Here is a 21,611-nt window from a genome sequence, read left to right on the forward strand (position 1 = left end):
TGTTATTGTACATATGACAAGCGACGATAGGTGTATCTGCCTATTTGAAAACCCCAGGTCTTCAATATCGACCCAGTGATGGCGCTCTACAGAAGGAGAGCCAACAAAATCTCGAATCTGCGTACAGGACAGATATAGAATACAAAATGGACAATCAACCAAGTCTGCGCACCTTCCGGCTACGAGTACCACCAAACTTCACGCGAGTCGAGTCAGTCACTCGATTGACAAGGCCCCGTATGTTACGTCCCTCGTTGCCCAAAAGCACCTTGATGAAGGCATCACGGCCTTTTCCGAAGCCACGGAAGATCACCTCCAACCGCTTGATCTCCATCAGATATCCTCGTTCTTGAATCTGGGACATAACGTGGGAAGACAATTGATACGCAGGGTCAAATCCAGCTCGGCCGCCTTTGCGGAAGCCGATCTGACCAGTGCCCAAGGACATGAGAGGGTTTCCGTTCGGTCTTGTCAAGGTAAGGATTGTGTTATGCTTGTGACAGTAGACGTGGAGGTGGTGGGGAGGAGCGCGGTCGGCATAGGGGTTTCGCATCATGTCGGCTTCCAGGCTCTCGGCCAATCTGCTGTAGTCGGATTTGACACGCGGTGAGGAGGAGGATTGGTCTCCCTGCATCATCTTGGTAATAGCAGAGAGTGGTGATGAGTCTTCTGAGTTCGCCGGCTTCCGGTCCAGGATCCCTTTCTCAATTTTCCGAGCCTCCTCCGTGCTGCTAGAGGTCTTTGGAGACGAAGAGAAGGAACGGGCGGGGCGCATAGAAGCTGATCGAGGTATGAATTGCCGGCATACCGACGGGAGGCTCTTTGCGAGCGCATTCATGGAGAAAGAATTCATCGCGGCAACGGATTGCCTATGTGCTGGCTATGGGGTCCACGCAGGTATCGAAAGAAACAAACCCGGCCGAAGCGAGCCACGGAGTAGCAGTTGAAATCAAAGAGTGCAAGTAAAATAATTGAACAACAGGACAATGCAAGCCGGGCTCTGCGCAACAGCCGTGGTCGGACCGAGAGAGGCGGAAAGGGAAACACTGGAAGTTTTTCGAAGTCTTGGCATCTCTCGAACTTTTCCTTTACTCACCTCCCCGGCTTATTTTCGATTCCTCACCATACCCCAAAACATCCGGGCTGGGCTGGACTTTTAATCTCACATTCTCTTTCCTTTTATACTCCTCCCCTCCCAGAGCATGATTTCGACCAAGATGTCTGGCGCCGCGCGTGCGGCGACCCTCCGGTCCCATGCTCCGATCCTCCGCTCAGCTTCGCAAACATCCCGAGCGATGTCATACTCAGCTCTGCAGGCTCAGACATTGAAGCTCACGGTACAGAACCAGAAGGGCCGTCTTCCTGTCTCCCAGCTTGTTTCCCCGTTCACCGTCCTCCCCTTGACCAGATCTTTCCACGCCGCCACCCCTCTCTTCCAACAACAGCAGACAAAGCAGGAAGGAAAGGAGGAGAAGAAGGGCGAAGAGCACAAGGAAGAGTCCAGGGAAGAGTCCAGGGAAGAGTCCAGGGAAGAGTCCAAAGAGGAAGGTAATGAGGAGAAGAAGAAGGACGAGGCTCCTCCGCCGCCTCACGGCGACAAGTCTCCTTGGCAGGTGTTCCGCGACACTCTCCAATCCGAGTTCAAAGCGTCCAAAGAATGGAATGAGTCTACAAAGGCACTCGCTTCCTCTGCACACCAGTTCACTGAGAACGAGAACATCAAGCGAGCCCGTGCCGCCTATGAGGCTGCTACGAGCGCTACCACCAGCCGCACAGGTGCCGCTCTCAAGTCCACTGGTCAGGTCATTGGAAAGAGTGCCGCCTGGACTTGGAACACTTCTGTTGTGAAGGGCGTTCGCAAGGGTGTTAGCGCCACCGGTGAAGGACTCGAGAAGGCCACGCGGCCTGTCCGTCAGACAGAGGCTTACAAGAGCGTGAAGGAAGCCATTGACGATGGTAGCAGCTCTCGCTACGGTGGTTGGATTGAGAAGGAGGAGCGTCGCCGCCAGCGTCAGCTCCGCGAGGCGGCAGAGCTCAAGTCTGGAAAGCGCAAGGCTGAGCAGATGGTGGAGGACCCCAAGTAGGTTTCAATCTCGAGGGTCATTTAGTGACAAGATTCGCTAACCTGTCAATAGTGCCGGCACCCACGTTACCCTCCATAAGGACGCCGCTTGGAAGGAGTCATGGCGCAACTTCAAGGACTCCAACCCGATGATGCAGAAACTCTTTGGCTTCCGCGAAGTTTACGAGGAGTCCGAGAACCCTTTCATTAGCACCGCTCGCAGCATTTCCGACCGTATCACTGGCTTCTTCGCGGAGACCGAGACCGCGACTGTCATCAAGAAGTTCCGTGAGGTTGATCCCAACTTCCAAATGGAGGAGTTCCTCCGTGAGCTCCGTGAATATATGCTTCCCGAGGTCCTGGACGCCTACGTCAAGGGTGACATCGAGACTCTCAAGCTCTGGCTCTCCGATGCTCAGTTCTCCGTCTATGCTGCTCTCGCCAAGCAATACACCACCGCCGGTCTGGTCTCGGATGGCCGCATCCTGGACATCCGTGGCGTTGACGTTATGAGTGCCCGCCTTTTGGACCCTGGTGAAATTCCCGTCTTCGTCGTTACTTGTCGCGCTCAGGAAGTGCATGTTTACAAGAACGCCAAGACTGGCAAGCTCGCCGCTGGTATGGAGGACAAGGTCCAGCTTGTCACCTACGCTATCGGTATGACCCGTATCCCCGAGGAGGTCAACAATCCCGAGACCCGGGGCTGGAGATTGATCGAGCTGCAGAAGGCTGCTCGTGACTACATTTAAGTGGACAAGTGTGCACTTGCTCCTCTCAACTCATATCTTTGCTTCCTCTCATCCCTCCCCCTCTCCCCCTCGACTGTACCATATGACTGTTTTATATCAAGCCAGGCGGAACTGGCGCCTGTTCACGGTTGTGTCTGTCCTCGTGACCCTTTCGACCTTGGTCAGTATGGGTGACTTTTTTCATGTATTAATGTTCACTTCCTCCTTTCTACCTTGTCTTTTTGCCTTTATTTTTGCGGGTTGGCTCAACAAAAACGCCCCATTATCTCTATAGACTCAGACTGGCTGCGCGTTGGATTTGAACTGGTCTGATGGCATCTGATCTTGAGGTGTTTTGCGGCGTCCTGTGCTTTGCATTTTCACTCTCCCCTCGACACTTTCTGATCTGCATGTGGGCCTTGGGCCATTCGGTTTCGGTAGTATCCTTGCTCAATAGATATGCCGATGAGTTGAGGTATCGACCTTGGAGTTGCATGAGGTCGTGTATATATAGCAATGGAGAATGTATCCGGTGATTGGCATATCTGGACTCGTTACGATCCGCTTCATGTGGTAAAATGAAAGATTAACATAGGACAAGTAATGTCTAGAGAACGCTATTGAAAGTAGAGTAGCATCGATCGTTTCTTCTTTTTCCAATGTCATCCATCAGTCATTTGAATCATTTACTGGCTGCCACGTCCGGCACCGCCACCACCCATCATGTTGCGAGCCCTGCAATTCAATTAGTATCTAATTCTAACAGTGTACTTGTCGAATCAAAACTTACATCTCCGCAATGCTAGGATCACTCATGAGGCTGGACATATCGGGCATGCCGCCACCACCTTGGCCAAAGCTCTCGGCCATCTGGCGCATGCGAGGGTTACTCATGATGTTGTTGAGCATATCGGGGTTGCTCATGAGGTTCTGAGCCATGCTAGCGAACATGGGGTTGCTCATCATGGAGCTCAGGTCGGGCATGCCACCGCCACCACCACCCATACCGCCCATCAAACCAGCAAGCGAGGAGAGATCCGGCATGCCGCCGGCGCCACGGGATGCGCCAGGAGCAGAGTCCAACTCTTCAGAAGGAGGCTCGGTAGCACGGCCAGCCTCCTCGATCTTTCGTGTAGCAGTCTCCAGACCACGGCGCAAAGCGTCGCTGCCACCGTTGCCTTCAGCTTCAATACCCTTCTCGTAAGCTTCCTTGGCGGCGCGGTAGTCACCCAGCTCAAAGCGGGCGAGACCCAGACGACTCCAGGCTTTGGAGTACTTAGGGTCAGCAGAGACGGCCATCTCGGCATCCTCAGCGGCCTTGTCAGCCTTTCCGGAGGCAGAGTAAGCGGCGGCGCGGTTGGAAAGGTAGATAGGGTTTGCGGGGGCGATCTCCAAAGCTTGGGTGTACTTCTCAATGGCGGCGGGGTAATCCTTCTTGGCCATGAGAGCATTGCCCTCAGACTTCAACTTATCGGACTCGGGGGTAGGCGCGCCAACCTTGGGCTGTTGGGGCTGCGAAGCTCCAGCATCGGCTTGGGGCGAAGACTTGCTGCGCAACTTCTCGTAAACGCTGTAGATACCGGCGAGGGACTGTCCTCCAAGAGCATCCTTCACAGCGCCCTCATCGGTAGGGTCAACCTTGAAGGTATCGGCGATACATGACTGGGCGATTTCAATCGACTCGGCATCATCGGCGGTGAGAGTACCGTCCTTCAGGCTGCCGCCGAGGAAGTCGATGATGGCCAAAGCCAGACGCTTGTTGCTTTCGTTCGGGGCCTAGACATCGCGCGATTAGCACCGTGAATCTGTCATTTCCACCGGAAGAGGAATTACCATGATCTCAAATCAAAAAAATAACGAATGATTGATGAACAAGAATCACTTTCAGGGGAGAAAAAAGAAGAGAATGCGGGGGGAGGAAAGCTTGCCGCACGTGATACCGCTTATCGCGTTCGTTGGCTGTGTTTAGCTCATGTCCTCCTTGCACTGAACAATTTGCGGGTGGAAGCTTCCGTTTTTGTCATTTCCTTGGAGCGAGATGGGCTTGAATGAGCTCCACTGTTAATACAAATTCCCCGTTTCGCCAGCCGAGCCATGTACTGGCCTAATGGGGTCCCCCGGGTCTACGCGGTCAATGGCCCAGACATCGCCCATGTCTCCTCAGATGGACGTCTCAAGGATACCAGCCTGAACGCGGAATGCAGAAGCTCGATAGATAACAGAGACGATACTGAGGACACGCAATCTTCAAATTTTGAGCGCAATGAACTCAAGCCGTCGGTCAACTCGGAGACCCCCAGATGGGAGCAAGAACCGGTCAATGGAATCTGCGTCTCTCGCTCAGGACATATGTTTGCGACAATAACGGAGTCTTCTATATCACTATGGCAAACAAGGGTATGTTCAGGGATTTGATCTTGACCTTGGGAACGTAATTGATGAGCTTCGATATTAATGGTTGTCACAGCCAACTGCCGTCGTGGCCGCGATAGTTCGGTCCTTGTACTCGCTGAAGACATACGGCTCAAATTCAGCACTTCTAATGCACCCAGACTCGACAATATTGGTTGTACAAACATCCGGGGGGCTATCTCCTGACTTACTCGGTAGCGTCCGACCCAGCAACACATGTCTACCAGCAACGTTTCGATCACTCTACACATCCGCGCCGCCAACAATTAGCACATTTTGCCGCCGTCGAAGAGTCAAATGTTGTCGGCGATATAAGTATCAGGTTCCGAATGGCAATCAAGATCGAGTCAGGGATTGTCAAGGCGCTGGCCTTGGATCGGGAGCTTGTCGTTGCTACTATGAAGCCGCCTGCTATCCAGTGTATTCGTTGGGCCCCGGATTCCAGTGGAACGCAAACTACTTCGGAACTACTGAGTCGCATTCTGGATATACCAAGAAAGGTTGCGGTGGCGGATATGGTCTATGACCGTGCTATGAACCTTCTCATTTGGCTCACGAGTCATGGTCAGGCTTATGCTGTGCAACGAGCTCACGATGTTCAAGAGGATCTGGATGCACCTAAGAAACTGTTCCACGGGCATTGCTTTCACAACCCCAAGGAGGATGGCGAAAGGGCCGTGAAGGTGGCCGTCAATGCTCGATTCTCCTTGTTAACTGTGTTCTGTGCAAATGGCGAGATCTGGGTGTACACTGCCAAAGACTATATGGGAAATGTGCCGCTATCCCAGAAGCTGCAGCTCCCAGCTTCCCCCACTACTACCGGGGCCTTGACTTTCATGAGCTATTCACCAGACGGATATTGTCTTTTCGCAGGCTATGAGAATGGCTGGACAACATGGAGTGTCTTTGGAAAACCCGGTGGTAACAGCTTCACAGTTGATCCTACTTTGGCAGAGTCAAATGGTGAAGATTGGCTGACAGGCGTTTCGAGCGGCTGCTGGATCGGCGGTGGATCCGACATTATTCTGTCACGACAGAACGACCGACGACTCTGGATTTTGGAAACTGCTCGCAGTGCACTGACCGGCTGCTTCTCTGCGGCTAATCTCGCCCAAGGATTGCTTCAGACCGGTACCGAGTTTATCCTCTACCGCGGGCATGATCTTCCAGAGCTCATGACCATCTCTGGCAAGGACTCGCTGTGGCATCATGCGCAATACCCCCCGGCATACCTTCATTCCCAATGGCCGATCAGATCGTGCGTTGTGTCCCAGGATGGAAGGTATGTGGCAATCGCTGGCAGGCGTGGACTGGCACACTATAGTGTGAACAGTGGTCGATGGAAGGTGTTCGAAGACTCCAAAGTCGAGAACTCTTTTGCGGTTCGAGGTGGAATGTGCTGGTACGGACATATTTTAATTGCTGCCGTCGAAAGTGATGGATCTTATGAGGTATATTATTATCTGGGCCATCTTTCTTCACCTAACTGACCTTTCACTAGGTGCGTCTCTACTCGCGCGAGGCAGCCTTGAACAACAACTCGATCATGTTCATCGAGTATCTTCCAGCACCTGTGGTGTTCATTGGGCCCTCTGGGGAGGATTCTCTCCTGGTTTATACATACGACAACATCCTATATCACTACGTGATCAATTCTACACAGCCTCAAATCACTCTCGTGCCTGTTGGTCAAATTGCCTTCAATGGCATTGTCCGGGCACCGACTCGAGTAAGGGCGATCAGTTGGGTTCTGCCCGAGGAACAAATGCGTATGTTGTTTCTCCCTCGCACAGTGATTAAGCAGACGATTCTAATAATAATCAATCAGGCAACGGTGACCCGTCTCAAGATGTCAAGGTCGCATCTGTGCTTCTCCTTGTTGATGGAAACCTCGTTCTGCTACAGCCAACAGTGTCGGACGCGGGCGATCTCAAATATGATATGCGTGTTATTTCACAAGACGTGGAATACTATATCTTGATGCGTGATCAAGGTTCCTTCAACTTTTCTCCGTCAGTCGACGAATCTCTTCCAGCAAGCCCATCTGCAGAGATGACGCTTGGTCCGTCTCATAGCAGTCTTTCCCTTCGAGACTCTTTGTGGACGTTTCGGGGCAAGGACTTACTGGCATGGAACGACGTCCAAGATGTTTTGCAACAAGAAACGGTGCCGGCACCGCTCAACATCCCCTGAGACTTCTACCCCCTTTCCGTGCTTCTAAACAAGGGCATCGTTCTGGGCGTGGAATCCGAAATGACACAACGACGAGATGTAACATTTACCAGTCTCAAGTTTGCTATCAGAGTACGTCGCCCATCTTTTCTCCTGCTATTCCTCTACTGACATTCTCCAGACACATCTCTTCCTCCCGTACTTCCTCCAATACAGCCTCACAAACCTCGGCACTCCGGCTGCCTTATCTCTCTGCCGTCATTTCTCCCACCTCTCTTACTTCGCCCATGGCCTTGAAATCCTCCTACATCACGTCCTCGATGAAGAAGTCGACAACCCAACCCGCGCCAATACATCCACCGACCCAAACGTCCATGAAGGTCCTCTTCTTCCAACAGTCATCTCTTTCCTTCAAGCAACCCTCCCAACCCGCGAATATCTCGACATCGTCGTTCAATGCACTCGCAAAACCGAGCTCCGCTTCTGGCGCACCCTGTTCACCTACCTCCCGCCGCCAAAAGACCTCTTCGAACAAGCCCTCCGCCTCGACGCCCTCAAAACAGCAGTTGGATACCTCCTCGTCCTCCAGGCTTTCGAAGACGAGGAACAGGGCCACGACGGCCGAATTGAGGAATACGTCGTTAGACTGATAGGTCTTGCGTCGCAAAAGAGTGATTGGGAACTCTGTGCCGAGCTGGCTAGGTTCTTAATTGCCCTTGATGCATCGGGTGAGATGCTTCAGAGAGCCATTGGGCGTGTGGGGTTGCGCCATCGTCCAAGTATGAATAGTGCTGGCTCAGGGTTGCCGTCTAGGACTGGCTCGGCAGCTAGTGTCAAGGGACTTGGCCTAAGTTTGCCTGTAAGGACGCCTTCTTGGTCATCTTTGTCGCCTACAGGGTCTGTTTCGAGACAAAGTCTGCGTGATGGGGAAGTTTCGGATGATTATCCCCGTTCTGTGGACAGTCGAGATGGGTAATATGGTGTTTCGAAGCTGTGCATATCTAAGCTTCATGTATATAAATCGAATTTAGTGAATTAATTTTCGAATATGGAGAGTTTCGAGGAAGTGAACTTCCCATTTCAGATCACTATCTCAAACTGAATCATTACAAGCACGGATCTCACGTATTCCACTCCCCTCAGTTCATACCTCGGAAGTACGGATTACTCCAACAAGCCTGATTAGAGACAAAAAATACCCCATGAAGAGCCCAATCCAGGTCATTTTGTCATTTCATTTTCTCATCGTAAGTCCCATAACACATCCTAGATGGTGGGGAGGTAAATATCATGTCCCGGGAACCCAACTTGGTATCTTAATATTTGCACCATATCAAATCTAATCCAACTGCATCCTCCAAAGACCATCACCCAAGAAATGTCCCTCATCCATAACGACGCCCTTGCCCTTGCTCTTCATCTCCTCGGTACCCTGCTTAAGCATACCAACAAGACAGACCTCCTCCTTGCCCTCCGCCTTGACAGCAACGATACTCCCCGCCTCAAGCGCATGCTCTGCGTCCGGTAGGCGACCTCCCGGGGACGTCAGGCCAGGAGCCATGAGGGCAGCGCCGGAGAGGACGAAGCGGATGGCGCCGCGGTCGATCTGGATGGTTGGGAGGGCGGAGGGAAAGGCGTGCACAAGTTTGAGATGCGGGATGGGCGGGCCGTCGAAGGGTTGGAAGAAGAGTGGTGTTGAGTCTATTGTGTACAGAGTTGTACGCTCGGGGCTGGGGATGTGTTAGTTTCTGGTTTCTTTGCATATGCTGATGGTGGGGTGTGACGGAGAAATCAAGAGATGTAGATTGGGGTCATACAGCTTCACGGCTTCTAGAGATGCCTTCTTAGGCATGATCTCTTCGATGTAGGGCTCGAAGCCCGGGTAGGTCTCCAGCAGCTTTTGGCGCAGGCCGCGCTGCACGGAGGACTTGACCTTGGAGCGATTGCTCGACGGGATTCTGGCGTTGGGGGTTTTGTTAGCATGGTGGGCATTTCGTGAGGTTTTTATGGCTTCTCGGAGAGTCTTCTCACTCTTTCTTGAACATGATGTTGGTTGTTGCAGGTCACTGAATGCTCCGAGTGCGTGAAGTGGGATGCGCGGGGAGTATCACGTGACATTGTCTACATTTTGCAGCGCTCGGTCTTTTGAGCTTGGAGCTTGTTTGCTAGAACTGTCTTGTTCGAATAGAGCTGGACTTACGAGCTATGTACTCTTTACAGGGTTAAAAGCATTCACGTCTTCGTGGGGAATAGATATTTTTAATTTGAAACAACTATCTACCGGGGCGACGCTCAGATGTTGATGACATAGTATCAACAAAATATTTAGCCCTTGGCAGCACCAGCCTTGATGAGGAGAATATCACCGTCCTCAACAACATAGTCCTTGCCCTTGGTCATAACCTTACCGGCAGCCTTGACAGCACCTTCATCACCAAGCTCCTTAAGGAGAGCAAAGTTGTACACGATAGCCTGGATGAAGGTCTTCTCAAAGTCAGTGTGAATGACACCGGCGGCGGCAGGGGCCTTGGTGCCCTTGCGGATAGTCCACTGGCGGACCTCATCGGTACCAGTGGTGAAGAAGCTGGCCAAGTTCAGAGCCTGACGCATGGTAGTAACAACCTTGGGCAGGCCAGACTTAGTGCCGAGCCTCTTGCACTCCTCCTCGGCGGCGGCATCATCCTTCATCAGGGTAAGACGCTCCTCGAAGCAGGCAGAGATGGGCAGAATGGGGCAGTTGGGAGAGTTGGTCTTGATCCACTCGAACAAAGAGGGAAGGTACTTGTTCTTCTGACGGATGTAGTCCTTCTCGCTCAAGTTGACAAGGTACACAACGGGCTTGGCAGTGAGAAGGAACAAGGGGTTAATGACCTCGACCTAAAACCATTGTTGTCAGCAAGATGATCATAACAGGTTTGAGTGTTTCAAAAAGAAAGAAACTCCAAAGATCAGTATAAACTTTCTTCTCATAGTGCCCTCTACAGAATATAAATGAGGTCACATCGACGAGCTGGGTTTATTTCGCGCTCATGGCGCTTATTCATCATGGTAATGGAGTGTGCAAGGGGAAAGAATAAGGAAGAGAATTTTTCACATACCTCCTTGGGAGACCAGTCACCATCACGAATGTTCTTGCCCTCCTTCAGCCACTCAAGGACTCTGCCAGTAGTAGCCTCCTCCTCCTTCAGCTTCTTCATCTCAAGAGACTGGCCACCACGGCGTGTCTGCTTGGAAAGAGCCTCAAGAGCCTTCTCGACGAACTCGATATCTTTGATGCGGAGCTCCTCGCTGATGATGGTCAAATCACGAACGGGGTCAACGTCACCCTCAACGTGGATAATCTCAGCATCGTCGAAGCAGCGAACGACCTGGAAGATGGCATCGACAGCACGGATGTGGGACAAGAAAGAGTTACCCAGACCAGCACCAGTCGAGGCACCACGGGTCAGACCGGCGATATCATACACCGTCAAGTTGGCGGGGACCTGCGACTTGGGCTTGTAGTGGTCGACGAGCCAGTCGTACCGCTCATCGGGAACGATGACACGGGCCTCTTCGGGGTCAATGGTGGCATAGGGGAAGTTGGCCGGGTTACCCAGAGAGGACTTGGTGATGGACTGGAAGAGAGTAGATTTGCCGACGTTGGCAAGACCAACCTGGAATCATCGTAAGTCCATGTCGAAAGAGCAAATTTAACCAATTTTTGTGGTTGAAGGGGTGGTTGAAGGGGAAAAAAAAGGAAGAAAGGGAACAGGGGGGGGAAAGCTCGGCTTAAATAGTTTGTGTGGAATTAAAAAGTGGACTGTGCTGTGCGAAAAAAAGAACACAAAAAGGGGTGGGGACACTGCTCACATACGATACCGCTCTTCAAGTTGTTGCCGGGACGGCCCAGAAGGACCTTTTCTTGAACTTGAGCCTTCTTGGGAGGCATTTTATTGGACTTCTTTTTCTTGCTCGAGTAGAAGCGACAGGAAAGAGGTGGGAGGTGGGGGAGGTGGGAAGGCGGAAGCGGGCGCAGGATGGCGCGCGGTGAAAGCAGGACCAGCTGCGGATCGATCGACGATACGAAGGAAGAAAAGGGAGGTGGTCGGGAAAGACGTGATGTCGAGTGCCCACAAATGTAGTGGACAGGGTCAATTGGGTTAAATATGAGGAGAAAAGTAAGAGAGTGGCTTGATACAATCGCAAAGACGACGAGGTGCAACATGTCATCGAAGTTTTCTGCCTGACTTGAGCTACCGCCCACGTGAAGTGCTAGCCCTGCCCTTTACGTCAGTGCTTCTATACGCTGATTTGTGTTTTCCAGGATCTTTCTTTATGGATTCAAACCTTATAGCACGAAATTTTAAGGGCTAAGACGAAGGTCCAAGACGATGGAGTGATTTTCCAGTTACTTGGGGCTTCAAAAGGTATGCCAGATATAGTAACCTTTAGTTGTGACTTTACCATCCTTGGCCCAGGATAAATATGTCATTGTATGCTTTTGCATAATCAGGCATTGCCTAGCTTTTGTTACAAATACAGACATGGATAGAATAAAAGCTAGCTTCCTCTGCGGGTTACCAGTGGAGTGGAAAATCAAATGCAACCTCCCCGACCCAAGCCCATGTAGCAAATGTCAACGCCAAATCGAAGAAAACCAGCGAGAGCAAACGTCATCATAGATCCATCGCATCGCCATCCACGCGGTCCACCATATCCAGAAGCTTAGCATATGGAACAGTGACGCGCTGGAGCTCGCGGTATTTACCTAAAAAGTCGTGAGCAGACTGGATGAATAGCAGTGAAAACAAGAACATACCAAGAGCCAGGATCACCTCCTTCAATAACGTTTCCCGTGGCCAGCCACAAAGATCTTCTGAGCCCTCGCGCCAGTTCCGGCCTTTGCGCTCGTTGTCCTGAAGCTTTGTGATAGCCTCAGTGCCTTCGTCGTCTTCAAAGAGACCGCCGATCAAGCTCTTGAGTAGCTCTTCGACCTTCAATTTCAATCCCTCTGCGCCGATGCGCTTGGCGTACATGTTCAGGTATAGGCGGAACTCTTCCTTTAGAGCCTAAAGACAATGCCGCAGCGAGTCTGTTTTCGAGATGGGCGATAGAAACACTTGATTCAAAGGTTTCGTAGCCTTCACGGGATAACAAAACCTTGACGAGTCGTTGCAAGAAGTACGCACGACCACGTAGAAGCGTTTCATTCGTGGTGTTGCGCTCAAGGAAGGGGATGATACCAGCGGAAACGGCTGCTTTGGCATCCTTGGTGTCTTGCTGGGCATCTCTTGCTTGAAGGTTACTGACAGGGGCATCTGTTGAGTTCCAGTACTGGCTGCCGACGGCCCACCAAGCTTCTGAGATGCGTTGCCATGTGTACATGGATGGGGAGTAGGAGTAGCCTTCGCCATTGGTTAAAGATACGACCACGCGACCTTCGGAGTTGATGCGTGCATCTGTGATTGCCGGTGCAGCGGTAGGATTCGCGCCCAATGTGTGGATGGCGGCGTCGAGGACGGGCTGGAGGGAGACGGGAGGGTGGGGAGAAGAGAGATGCTTCACGTTCCAGACGTAGCACATGCCCACAGAAGAGATGCAGAGAATCCAGGGCCGTTGCATTCCAGAATGACTGGTTGTGCTTCCAAAACTAATGCGCTGACAAGCCGGCGACCTGCTGGGGTCCAGAGATAGACCGATCCATCTTCACAGGCAGCGGCCCACATACTTTGGTTTCCTGTCACGAGGAGAACAGACCGGGGAAGGAAGTCTTGCCATAATGGCTGCTCTCCACGGAAGAGTGTGAGACGGACTGGTTCGCGGTCCACAGCCCGGCCGGTCAAGCTGGCTAGTGAAGGGTTGCGAGCCTCGAACACTACATCTACTCGTGACTTGGTACTTGAGTCTCCTCCTCCAGGAGCTGGCGGCTCGGTAGGCTTCCCACTTGCATCAAGCGCGCGTAGTATGTGGGTACGGATTTTGGGAACGGCCAAACGGAGCTGGCTGACCGACATGCAAGGGTTGATGACTGCAGGACGGATGAACTCTGGGGTTCGTTGCTGGCCGTTGGCTCCAGGCTGCACTTGAGCGGGCAGAAGACCATCGGGAGTGTTGGCCATGATCGGCGTTGCACCGTTTTGACTTGCTGCAGCCACGCGTTTCTCAGCCTGGCCGTCTTCATCGCCCTCCAGCTGGGCAAGCTTGCGCTTGTTGCCAAGCAAAAGAGCCGTTAACCCACCCTTAGGCAAGCCGTCAAATGGTTTCGAGAGGTCAACGAGAGATGTTGGAGCATCGGCTTTTACCTGGCTGCTTACTGAAGCCATGAGGCGAGCTTGAGGAAGTGAAGACTCGCCAGCTCCGGCCCCAGAGACAAGGAGAGGGGCAATACGCTTCTTGCCCTCTTTTGTGTACGTCGGACGCTGCTTGAGTTTCTCTAGCTTAGCTTGGTAGGGATCAGGTTTGTCCTTCTCAGGCGCGGAAGCATTCGGTGTTGACGCAGTCCCGTTTGCCTGGGCTTTGTTTGTGTCGGCCGCAGGAGAAGGTGCTTGAGCGGGAGTTGTTCCATTCGATGGCTGCGGTGCTGTTCCTCCGTTCACAGCAGGTTCAGCGGCAGCATGGCCATCTCCCATCAGCGCGCCCATGCGGCCCTCGACTCCCTTTATTTCACCAGCTTTACTCTTCTCTTCCAGCAGTAAACCATCGGTGGTCTCTGTAATACCGGCGCCCTTGCGATTGGTTCCAAATTTGGTCAGAGACTTTTCGTTCTCCTCCATCTCCACGGCATAGCCTAACTCGCCATCCTCGAACCGAGCCGCGACAATGGTGCCATCCAGAGCTGTAGCAAAGAGACACTTGCCATCAGGACTCCAAGCCAAATCTGACATCGACTTAGCAGCCATTTCCTGAGCGACCACGATCGGGCGAGCATTGCTCGTAATCCAAACACTTAGCGACTTGTCCGCTCCCGCGCATGCAATTACAGTGATATAATGCGCCGCATGGCCATCAGGCGGATTCTTGTTGATGGGCTCCCTTGAATATAATCTGGGAGAAAACGAGCAGACTTCCACGGGAGCTTCGTGGCCAATGAGATTGATATCACCGTCCCAAGATCCACGATTTATAATTGCAACTGAGCTGACAGGGCCATTGACCGCGTTTGCAGCCGCAATGTGCATTCCGTCGGGTGACCATGAACAGCGTCGGAAGTATGCTGTCAGTGGAGAGTTCGCGAATGGGGCGGAGATGGTTTGCTCGAGGACGAAGTTGTTCATTTGGTCGTGAGAGGAAGAGTTGGGGGCTGGAGAGGTGAATCGGAAGATGCGAACAGTGCGATCATCACTGGCGGTAGCAAAGTACTTGTTTGCTGGGTCAAAAGTGATACCCTTGACATGACTCTGGTGAACCGATATCGTTTTCAGCTTTTCAAAAGTATGCCCTGACCACACAACCACTTTCGAGTCGAGACCGACGGAAACCAGAATCGATGAGTCGTGCGACCACCCCAAATCCTGGACATCGTTGTCGTGCCCGATCAATCGCCGGATAGTACGCCAATTCTCGACTGGAGGTGCTTCATCGGAACCTACAACCCGTTTCCAGAGTAGTTAGTGCCTGATTTCTTCGTTTTTCCAACTTTTGCAGGGCTTACCGAATGTCGAGTGCGTTGGCGGGTTAGCATCAAGAGTGTAAACGCAAACAATCTTATCGTCCGCTCCCGATGCAAGATATTTCCCATTCGGTGAGAAGCGAACCGTATGAATTGTGCCGGAGTGGTTGCTCATAGACGCAAGCTGCTTGGGCTTATCGGCGAACTCAGGATTGCCTGTGTTGTAGATGGCCTCTGTAGACCAGATCCGAACGTATCCATCTAGCGCACCGAAATAGCGAGTACATTAGTGATAGTTCCCCAGAAGCAAGCTTGCTGCAGCCTAGCTTCTCTTCTAGCCTGTGGTGCCCATTCAAAGATCCAGGAAGCTCACCTCCAGCAGCAGTCACCAGTCTCTTTCCATCGGGCGATACATCGCAACTATAGACTTCAAAGTCTTTCCGTTCGCCTGTTTGGATCGAAGATGTCAGTCTAGCTCTCCGAGAAAAATGTTTGCCCAAATTCTGTCAGACGGGGCACGATCCCACACCCCGTGGCCATCAAGACAGGGCTGTCGCAAAGAGCGTACCTCCATGAGTGAGCCAGACTGGCTTGATGATATGCATTGCGCAGAGCGCGCGGAGTGCGCTACCTTTCTAGAGCAGGCGAGGATAGCACCGATTTCGTTGAATGGGAGAGGGGACAATAGGGAATGCTTGAGCGTTGCGGCTTAGCACCGGGGGAAATTTAAGGCGGGCGGAGGTGGTGGTAAGGTCAGGTGTTCATGTGGACATCGCACTCGCAGGGTAGAGGTAGATCCCAGCCAGGAAATCCCGTATAAGCACACAGATTCACTGTATGAACAGCCGACAGACCGGGAGGGGTGGATGAAAGGGTGCAGGGTGGAGGGTGGACAGGGCGCGATCAAAAAGTCGCGATCTCCGTTTGGCGCGTGGCCCGAGCTCCCTTTCGCGTTCGACTTCTACACTAAAGCACTTAGCTGCTCGATACAAATTGAACATCTCAAATATTTTCAAAATTACTATCATACACGCTTTTCCTTTCTTCGTCTTGGATCAATACCCACGATGTCCCTATGTACACAATACAGATCTCGGGTCACCGATTCCACTGGGCAAGTAATGCCTGACTCCCGAAACAATGCTGCCAAGGAAACGAAAAAGTTGAGCGGGGAAAGTGGTACAGATATAGCCATGGCAATGCTTGACGGAGAGAAGATGCAAAACGTAGGGAAATGAAAAGGTCCAGGATCATACTTGTCGTCTTACTTGAAGAGTTCACCTCTTCTGCTGGCTGGCTTCATCGAAGCTGTCCAGAACACTCTGTGCAACGCCACTTGAGTGCTCCTCGATAGGCGCGACCTCACTATCCAGGTGCTCCTCGGCGTGACTTCGGGGGGTAGGCTCGGCAGACCGAGGTGCCTCTTGGGCACCAATAGCCTTGGCAGCAAGAGCCTTAGCCTGGGTCTCGCTGACCTTGCCGTAGACAGACATGGCGCTAGCAATCATGCCACCCATATCTCCGACGTTGCCGGGAACGACAACTGCAGTACCCTCGCGAGCCAGGTTCGCGAAAGCCTCGACGTACTTTTCAGCGACGCTCAGGCTAATAGCGCTCTGGGCGTTTTCCTCTCCCTGCTGGATCGCACGGGCAACGGCCTCGATTCCACGGGCGGTAGCCTGTGCCTTAAGCTGGATAGCCTGGGCCTCACCAGTGGCCCGGTTGATCTGCTCCTCGCGCAACGCCTCAGATGCCAAGATGACGGACTGTTTACGACCCTCGGCGATGTTAATCGCACTCTGGCGTTGACCTTCAGAGTCGAGAATCTCGGCACGCTTCGATCGCTCAGCGGTGACTTGGCGGTGCATGGCGGCGACGACACCGTCTGGTGCATGGATATCTCGAATCTCGTATCGAAGGCAGACAACACCCCAGTCCTGCGCAGCCTCATTGATGGCTTGTGTGATATTCGTGTTGAGAGTGGCACGCTCCTTCAAGACGTGGTCCAGAGTCAACTGTCCGATCTCGGATCGCATGGTCGTCTGCGCCAGCTGCGAAATGGCGTACTCCGCATCCTCAACACCGTAGCTACATCCCATCCAAAATTAGTCACTTCCCTATCATTCAGCCTGCAGAGTCTCCAATGACGCACCTTGCTTTGTACGCGTCGAATACCCGCGTGTACAAGACGCCGTCGAGCTCCAGGGTGACGTTATCCGCGGTAATGGCATTCTGGCTCGGAATCTCAATAGCCGACTCCTTCAAGCTTTTAACGTAGGCAATGCGGTCCAAGAAAGGAACCAGAATCGCGAGACCAGGTTCCAGGATCCGGTGGAACTTTCCCATACGCTCAACGATCCATGCTGTTTGCTGGGGCACGAAACGCACAACGGTGTTGGCCGGGAGAGTCTTTTGATTGTTAAAGTAAGTAACGTGGCCACCGCCCTGTTGCGGCTGACCAGATGCGAAGTTGCTGAAAATGGATTCGGGGGCGAGACTGCGGGGCGAATTCGTGAGAGCTCGTTGCTGTACTGCAGTCACCGCAGTGGTTCGGGGAAGGCGGCGGCCCTGTTGAAGAAGAGTGGAGCTGCGAGACCTTAATAGTCTCGAGCTTTGACGGTATGCGCCCTCCATTTGTGGGTATCTTGTGAGGGAGGATTGGGAACTGGTGAGGAGATGGAAGGTCAGCTGGATCGGACGAGCTGGTGGAACGAGGTTCGGCTTCAGGTGTTGGCGCCTGAGGCGACGATTATCTCCGCACTCGATGCAACGCGTTTGTTTGCGCGATTCTAGGTGGAAGATAAGGCGTCCCGTTGAGACTTTGTAGCAAGCAAAGCTTTCATAATTCTTAAGTACAATAGTCTTGTTCTAGCTGTGTAGGTTCCGAGCTTGTCATCTAGGGACAAAATCAATAGGCTCAAACGCCCGTCTTGAACAATGTCTACAGAATCCGAAAACATCTTCGAAAGCTTTGAAACTATCAAGGAACCTCAACCGCATCTACGAATTGCATTTATTTTACCATATATTAGCGAGAAATATTGATGGACGATGGTATGCATATCATTTACCCAGCCAAAAAAAAAAAGGAAAAAAGAAAAAGAAAGAAAAAGAAAAAGAAACTCTGAACAACCTGACTTATGCACAAAAAAAGGTACACCCAAACAAAATTCCTTTGGGGATAAAACGGAGGAGAGAAAGACGTTTTCGGGAAGAGCGGAAAGAGCGGAAAATGAGCAAAGAAAAAAGGATGAAGAAAAAAAACCCCGAAGATCATCTCGAACGACGATAGTCCTTCCAACGCCTTTTTGTCAGGTCCATACTCAAGATCAAAGTAATAGCCAGCCTTGAGGCGATTGTCAATCTCTATTACCCCTGTCGACATGGTCAACTTGAGGAGGTTCTTGATGACAGAATGGCAATCCTTGAATGGGGCATGAGATAAGCGCACCATGTCGCGAATTACCTCGTCAGGAAGAGAATAACGGCTGGTTAGACAATTGTGGTAAAACCTAGTCAACGCGTTGATTCCATAGTTGTTGTGTCGTGTGAAAAGATCATCAATGGCTAGACGCCGAAATTCATTGTACAGTTGCAAATTGAAATTGCGCGTAAGGTGCTGAGACCAGGAACGATAAGGAGGGCCTGTGGAAAGGCCATGCGATGAAGGGGTGACCCGTGGGTCTTGAGCCCCGAAAGCGGTATTGTGAAAGATATCGAATGAGTTACGGGCATGAACGGACTTTTTGTGGTGACGTGAATCGGATTTTCTGGGCGTCAAAGGCGGAGCATTAGGGGAGAGAGGGGAGTTGTCGGAGGTCACATCGCTTGCTGCTCGACGGTGGGTGGGATCGGCATTGAAGCTGGCATACGAGAAAGAATCAATCAGTGGCGGTTTGGGACATCCAAGCTGGACGCTAGGATATTTTAGCATACCCAGCAGGTTGCTCCGTCGTCCAAGAACAGAAGTCATATGTCTTCGGCAGATGCGATTCTAGTCGGCGCGCTGAAGAATCATCGTTAATAACCGTTTTGCCAAAGGGATCGCAAGAGAAAGGGGCCTTGTTGAGGCTGGCTTCAACAGGGTGATGGTATTAAAAATCCACGGGGGTCTCCTACATTGGCAATTTGATTCTGCGTCGGCAGCATTGATGGCATGAACTCAGGAGCGGCGGAAGACAGCGGCGTTTGAGAGCCACGAGATCCGTTACCGTTAGGGATGAATTCCCGCGTCGCATTGAAGCCATTGGAAACACCTTCGGCGTGGTGGTTGAAAGGAACATTGTCGTAGTTTCTGGGAGCAACACCGTCGTGCTGGGCAGAGGGATCCCGCTGGTCTACAGGGAAGACCCACTGAGCCCACTTCTCGCGGGAGCGGAGGCGGTCCAGGCCGTCCTCGCCAACCTGATATTCAACGTTTCGGAGACCACGAGAGACGTGGCGGAGAAGCTCGAAATCCTCAGTCAATGACTTGACACGCTTGAAATTAGCGATAACTCCCAAGGAACGAAACCCTGGCCGTCCATGTGACGGCGAAGGAACATGTCCTTGCACAGGTTATCAACTGAGAAATAATACTCCAGCTGCATAGTGAGCATAGGCATGAGTGAGAAGGGCTCCATGTACTGCTGGTAAGGAACTGCACTCATCGGGCCAGGAGCCACAGCCTGATAACCGTAGACATTCATGTCATTGGGGTAATAACCATAGGGACTAGCAGAAGCTGGCAATGAAGGTGACCTCAAGGGCATGCGGTTGCCCTGCTGAGAGCCGTTTGGCACCCCGTTCTGAGAGCGCTGGCGGTCGTTGAAGCCTCCGAATTTGGGGTTGCCGAAGTTGTTCGACATGTTGCCGAACTGGCCATTCTGTCCACCAAAGGAGCCATAGGGACCACGGCCGCGGTTTGAGCGCCCTCCACGCTCACGGTTGAACTCGTGGAAACCAGCCGGGTCAGCAGACTTGGAGCCAGGCTCTGTGCGACGCTCATTGACACGAGCGGCCGCATGGGGGTCGACAGCCAGATTCGCAGCGCGAGAGTTGCGAGCCTCCTGGTTCTTTGCAAACTGCTTGCCATCACGTTGGGGACGGCTATTCTCGCCATTTGTCTGCTTTCCGTTGGAGACAGCGGCGTCCTCAGCACCGCGGGTAGCTCGGCCGCGCTCGGCAGCTTGGGCCTTGCGACCCTCAGCGGGAGCCTCGGCGCTATCGGAGCGTCTGGCCTGAGCGGGCAACGAGGCGGCACGTCCAGTGTCAGCCTCAGTACGTCCTCGCTCACCAGCGGCCTGCTTGGCTGTTCCTTGAGTGGCCTGCCCGGAAGCAGCCTTCTCGCCAGCAGCACCGGCACCGTGAGCAGCTCCACGGCCGCCATCGCGTCCACCGCGAGTGGCTCTGCGGCCACCACGGCTACCGCTGCCAGGCGTAGGAAGGGGAGTGTTGAAAACAGCAGTGGGAACGTAGTTGACGGGCATCCACTTCTCCTTGCCGTGGGGGCGAATGACGGGGCTCTTGTCTGTCTTCTCCTGAGCCTTCTTCTTCTCCTCACCCAGGGCAACTTCAGGAGTAGGCCATGCGGTAGCATCTCCAACAGCGGGAAGAGCCTTTCCACCCTCGGTCTTCTTGCCACCCTTAGCACCTTCGGTCACACCATCGGCACCCTTCTTCTTGGGGTTGGCCTTGGACGAATCCTGCTGGGTCTCGGTGGTCTTGCCGGTGGAGGCTGGTGTAGCGGGAGCGGTCTTGGATCTGGCATCCTGTGCCTCTTTGCGCTGGTGCCAGATGTTCACGGAGGGTAGAGGAGCGGCCTTCAGCTCCTTAGGAGGAGTGTTCTTCTCGGATTTCTCGCCCTTTTCGGATTTATCAGACTTCTCGGATTTATCCGACTTGTCCTTGGAACCTTCAGCGCCATCCTCAGACTTATCAGTCTTTCCATCAGCCTGAGCCTTCTTCTCTGAAGAGGCCTCTGAGTTGCCGTTGGGTGTACTCGAAGAATCACCCTCCTCGACTGAACATTCGACCGGTTGTTCACGGTTGGTGAAGCGGTCCTGGAGTTGACAGCCTTCGATCTCGCCTTGCTAGTGACGGTCGTAAATTCAGCCTCCTTTGGCTCAACTGCAGACTTCTCGACATCTTGCGGTGTCTCGGATTTGGGGGCAACGGGCGCAGGTTCCGCAATAGCACCATTGCTTTGCTCCTCCATCTTAGGCTCAGCCTTCTCAGGCTCCGACGCCGTCTTGCTGGGAACAGAGGATCCTTGCAAACCCTTTGCGGCTTGCGCGTATGAAAATGCAGAGTTAGAGCTCATTGTGGGCTCGTTGGAACTAAAATCACGATGTGAATTTCAAGGTGAAAATCCGGTTCGAAGTGCGATGAAGCGGAGATATTTCCGTTCAAGGAGCCTAGAAATCTCCAAGGATGTCCACGCACGAAACTCCGGCACTGGTGTATTCAGAAGAAAGCTTCCACCTTCTTGCAACCCCACCAACACGCAGGTTCTGTGTCAAATCACTCCCACTCGGCACGGTGCGGAGAAATCGGAGGAAATAGTGCGGGGGAGTCGGAAACACGTAGTTATGATCTGGGACGGGCGTGTCTGTTGTGTTGACAGTTTAGACCACGGATAGCATTGATGGAACCGTCGGTCTCGGTA

At 52.6% G+C, this 21,611-nt stretch overlaps 9 protein-coding genes across 9 annotated transcripts; 2 read left to right on the forward strand and 7 right to left on the reverse strand.

The window, feature by feature from the left end:
* Positions 1–154: 154 nt before the first annotated feature.
* On the reverse strand, positions 155–853 carry N7477_001020 (mitochondrial 37S ribosomal protein uS11m; the record flags this gene model as incomplete). The annotated part of the gene is made up of 1 exon (XM_056962683.1): positions 155–853. One exon carries the CDS (start codon positions 851–853, stop codon positions 155–157), a length of 699 nt encoding a protein of 232 aa, XP_056827686.1.
* Positions 854–1,202: 349 nt separating this feature from the next.
* Positions 1,203–2,811, forward strand: tim44 (protein translocase subunit TIM44; the record flags this gene model as incomplete). The annotated part of the gene is made up of 2 exons (XM_056962684.1): positions 1,203–2,080; positions 2,136–2,811. The coding sequence occupies 2 exons, from the start codon at positions 1,203–1,205 to the stop codon at positions 2,809–2,811; spliced, it is 1,554 nt and encodes a 517-aa protein (XP_056827687.1).
* Positions 2,812–3,476: 665 nt separating this feature from the next.
* N7477_001022 (uncharacterized protein) lies at positions 3,477–4,626 on the reverse strand (the record flags this gene model as incomplete). The annotated part of the gene is made up of 3 exons (XM_056962685.1): positions 3,477–3,525; positions 3,581–4,566; positions 4,624–4,626. The coding sequence occupies 3 exons, from the start codon at positions 4,624–4,626 to the stop codon at positions 3,477–3,479; spliced, it is 1,038 nt and encodes a 345-aa protein (XP_056827688.1).
* A 258-nt stretch (positions 4,627–4,884) lies between these two features.
* On the forward strand, positions 4,885–8,350 carry N7477_001023 (RIC1 family protein; the record flags this gene model as incomplete). Its single annotated transcript, XM_056962686.1, has 7 exons — positions 4,885–5,187; positions 5,343–6,484; positions 6,536–6,653; positions 6,704–6,971; positions 7,031–7,368; positions 7,429–7,506; positions 7,556–8,350. The coding sequence occupies 7 exons, from the start codon at positions 4,885–4,887 to the stop codon at positions 8,348–8,350; spliced, it is 3,042 nt and encodes a 1,013-aa protein (XP_056827689.1).
* A 363-nt stretch (positions 8,351–8,713) lies between these two features.
* On the reverse strand, positions 8,714–9,419 carry N7477_001024 (translation machinery-associated protein 20; the record flags this gene model as incomplete). Its single annotated transcript, XM_056962687.1, has 3 exons — positions 8,714–9,104; positions 9,192–9,332; positions 9,406–9,419. 3 exons carry the CDS (start codon positions 9,417–9,419, stop codon positions 8,714–8,716), a joined length of 546 nt encoding a protein of 181 aa, XP_056827690.1.
* A 280-nt stretch (positions 9,420–9,699) lies between these two features.
* On the reverse strand, positions 9,700–11,305 carry N7477_001025 (YchF/Obg family ATPase; the record flags this gene model as incomplete). The annotated part of the gene is made up of 3 exons (XM_056962688.1): positions 9,700–10,251; positions 10,473–11,030; positions 11,231–11,305. 3 exons carry the CDS (start codon positions 11,303–11,305, stop codon positions 9,700–9,702), a joined length of 1,185 nt encoding a protein of 394 aa, XP_056827691.1.
* Positions 11,306–12,032: 727 nt separating this feature from the next.
* On the reverse strand, positions 12,033–15,570 carry hir1 (putative histone transcription regulator Hir1; the record flags this gene model as incomplete). The annotated part of the gene is made up of 7 exons (XM_056962689.1): positions 12,033–12,124; positions 12,176–12,425; positions 12,475–13,030; positions 13,114–14,941; positions 15,008–15,226; positions 15,339–15,413; positions 15,534–15,570. 7 exons carry the CDS (start codon positions 15,568–15,570, stop codon positions 12,033–12,035), a joined length of 3,057 nt encoding a protein of 1,018 aa, XP_056827692.1.
* A 672-nt stretch (positions 15,571–16,242) lies between these two features.
* On the reverse strand, positions 16,243–17,599 carry N7477_001027 (SPFH domain-containing protein; the record flags this gene model as incomplete). The annotated part of the gene is made up of 2 exons (XM_056962690.1): positions 16,243–17,053; positions 17,118–17,599. The coding sequence occupies 2 exons, from the start codon at positions 17,597–17,599 to the stop codon at positions 16,243–16,245; spliced, it is 1,293 nt and encodes a 430-aa protein (XP_056827693.1).
* Positions 17,600–19,428: 1,829 nt separating this feature from the next.
* On the reverse strand, positions 19,429–21,266 carry N7477_001028 (La domain family; the record flags this gene model as incomplete). Its single annotated transcript, XM_056962691.1, has 2 exons — positions 19,429–21,006; positions 21,045–21,266. 2 exons carry the CDS (start codon positions 21,264–21,266, stop codon positions 19,429–19,431), a joined length of 1,800 nt encoding a protein of 599 aa, XP_056827694.1.
* Between the last annotated feature and the right edge of the window lie 345 nt (positions 21,267–21,611).

The sequence above is a fragment of the Penicillium maclennaniae genome (genome assembly GCF_028827695.1).
Source record: "Penicillium maclennaniae strain IBT 15551 chromosome Unknown utg000001l:1.0-3280838.0:1.0-3283122.0, whole genome shotgun sequence".
Taxonomy (NCBI): domain Eukaryota; kingdom Fungi; phylum Ascomycota; class Eurotiomycetes; order Eurotiales; family Aspergillaceae; genus Penicillium; species Penicillium maclennaniae.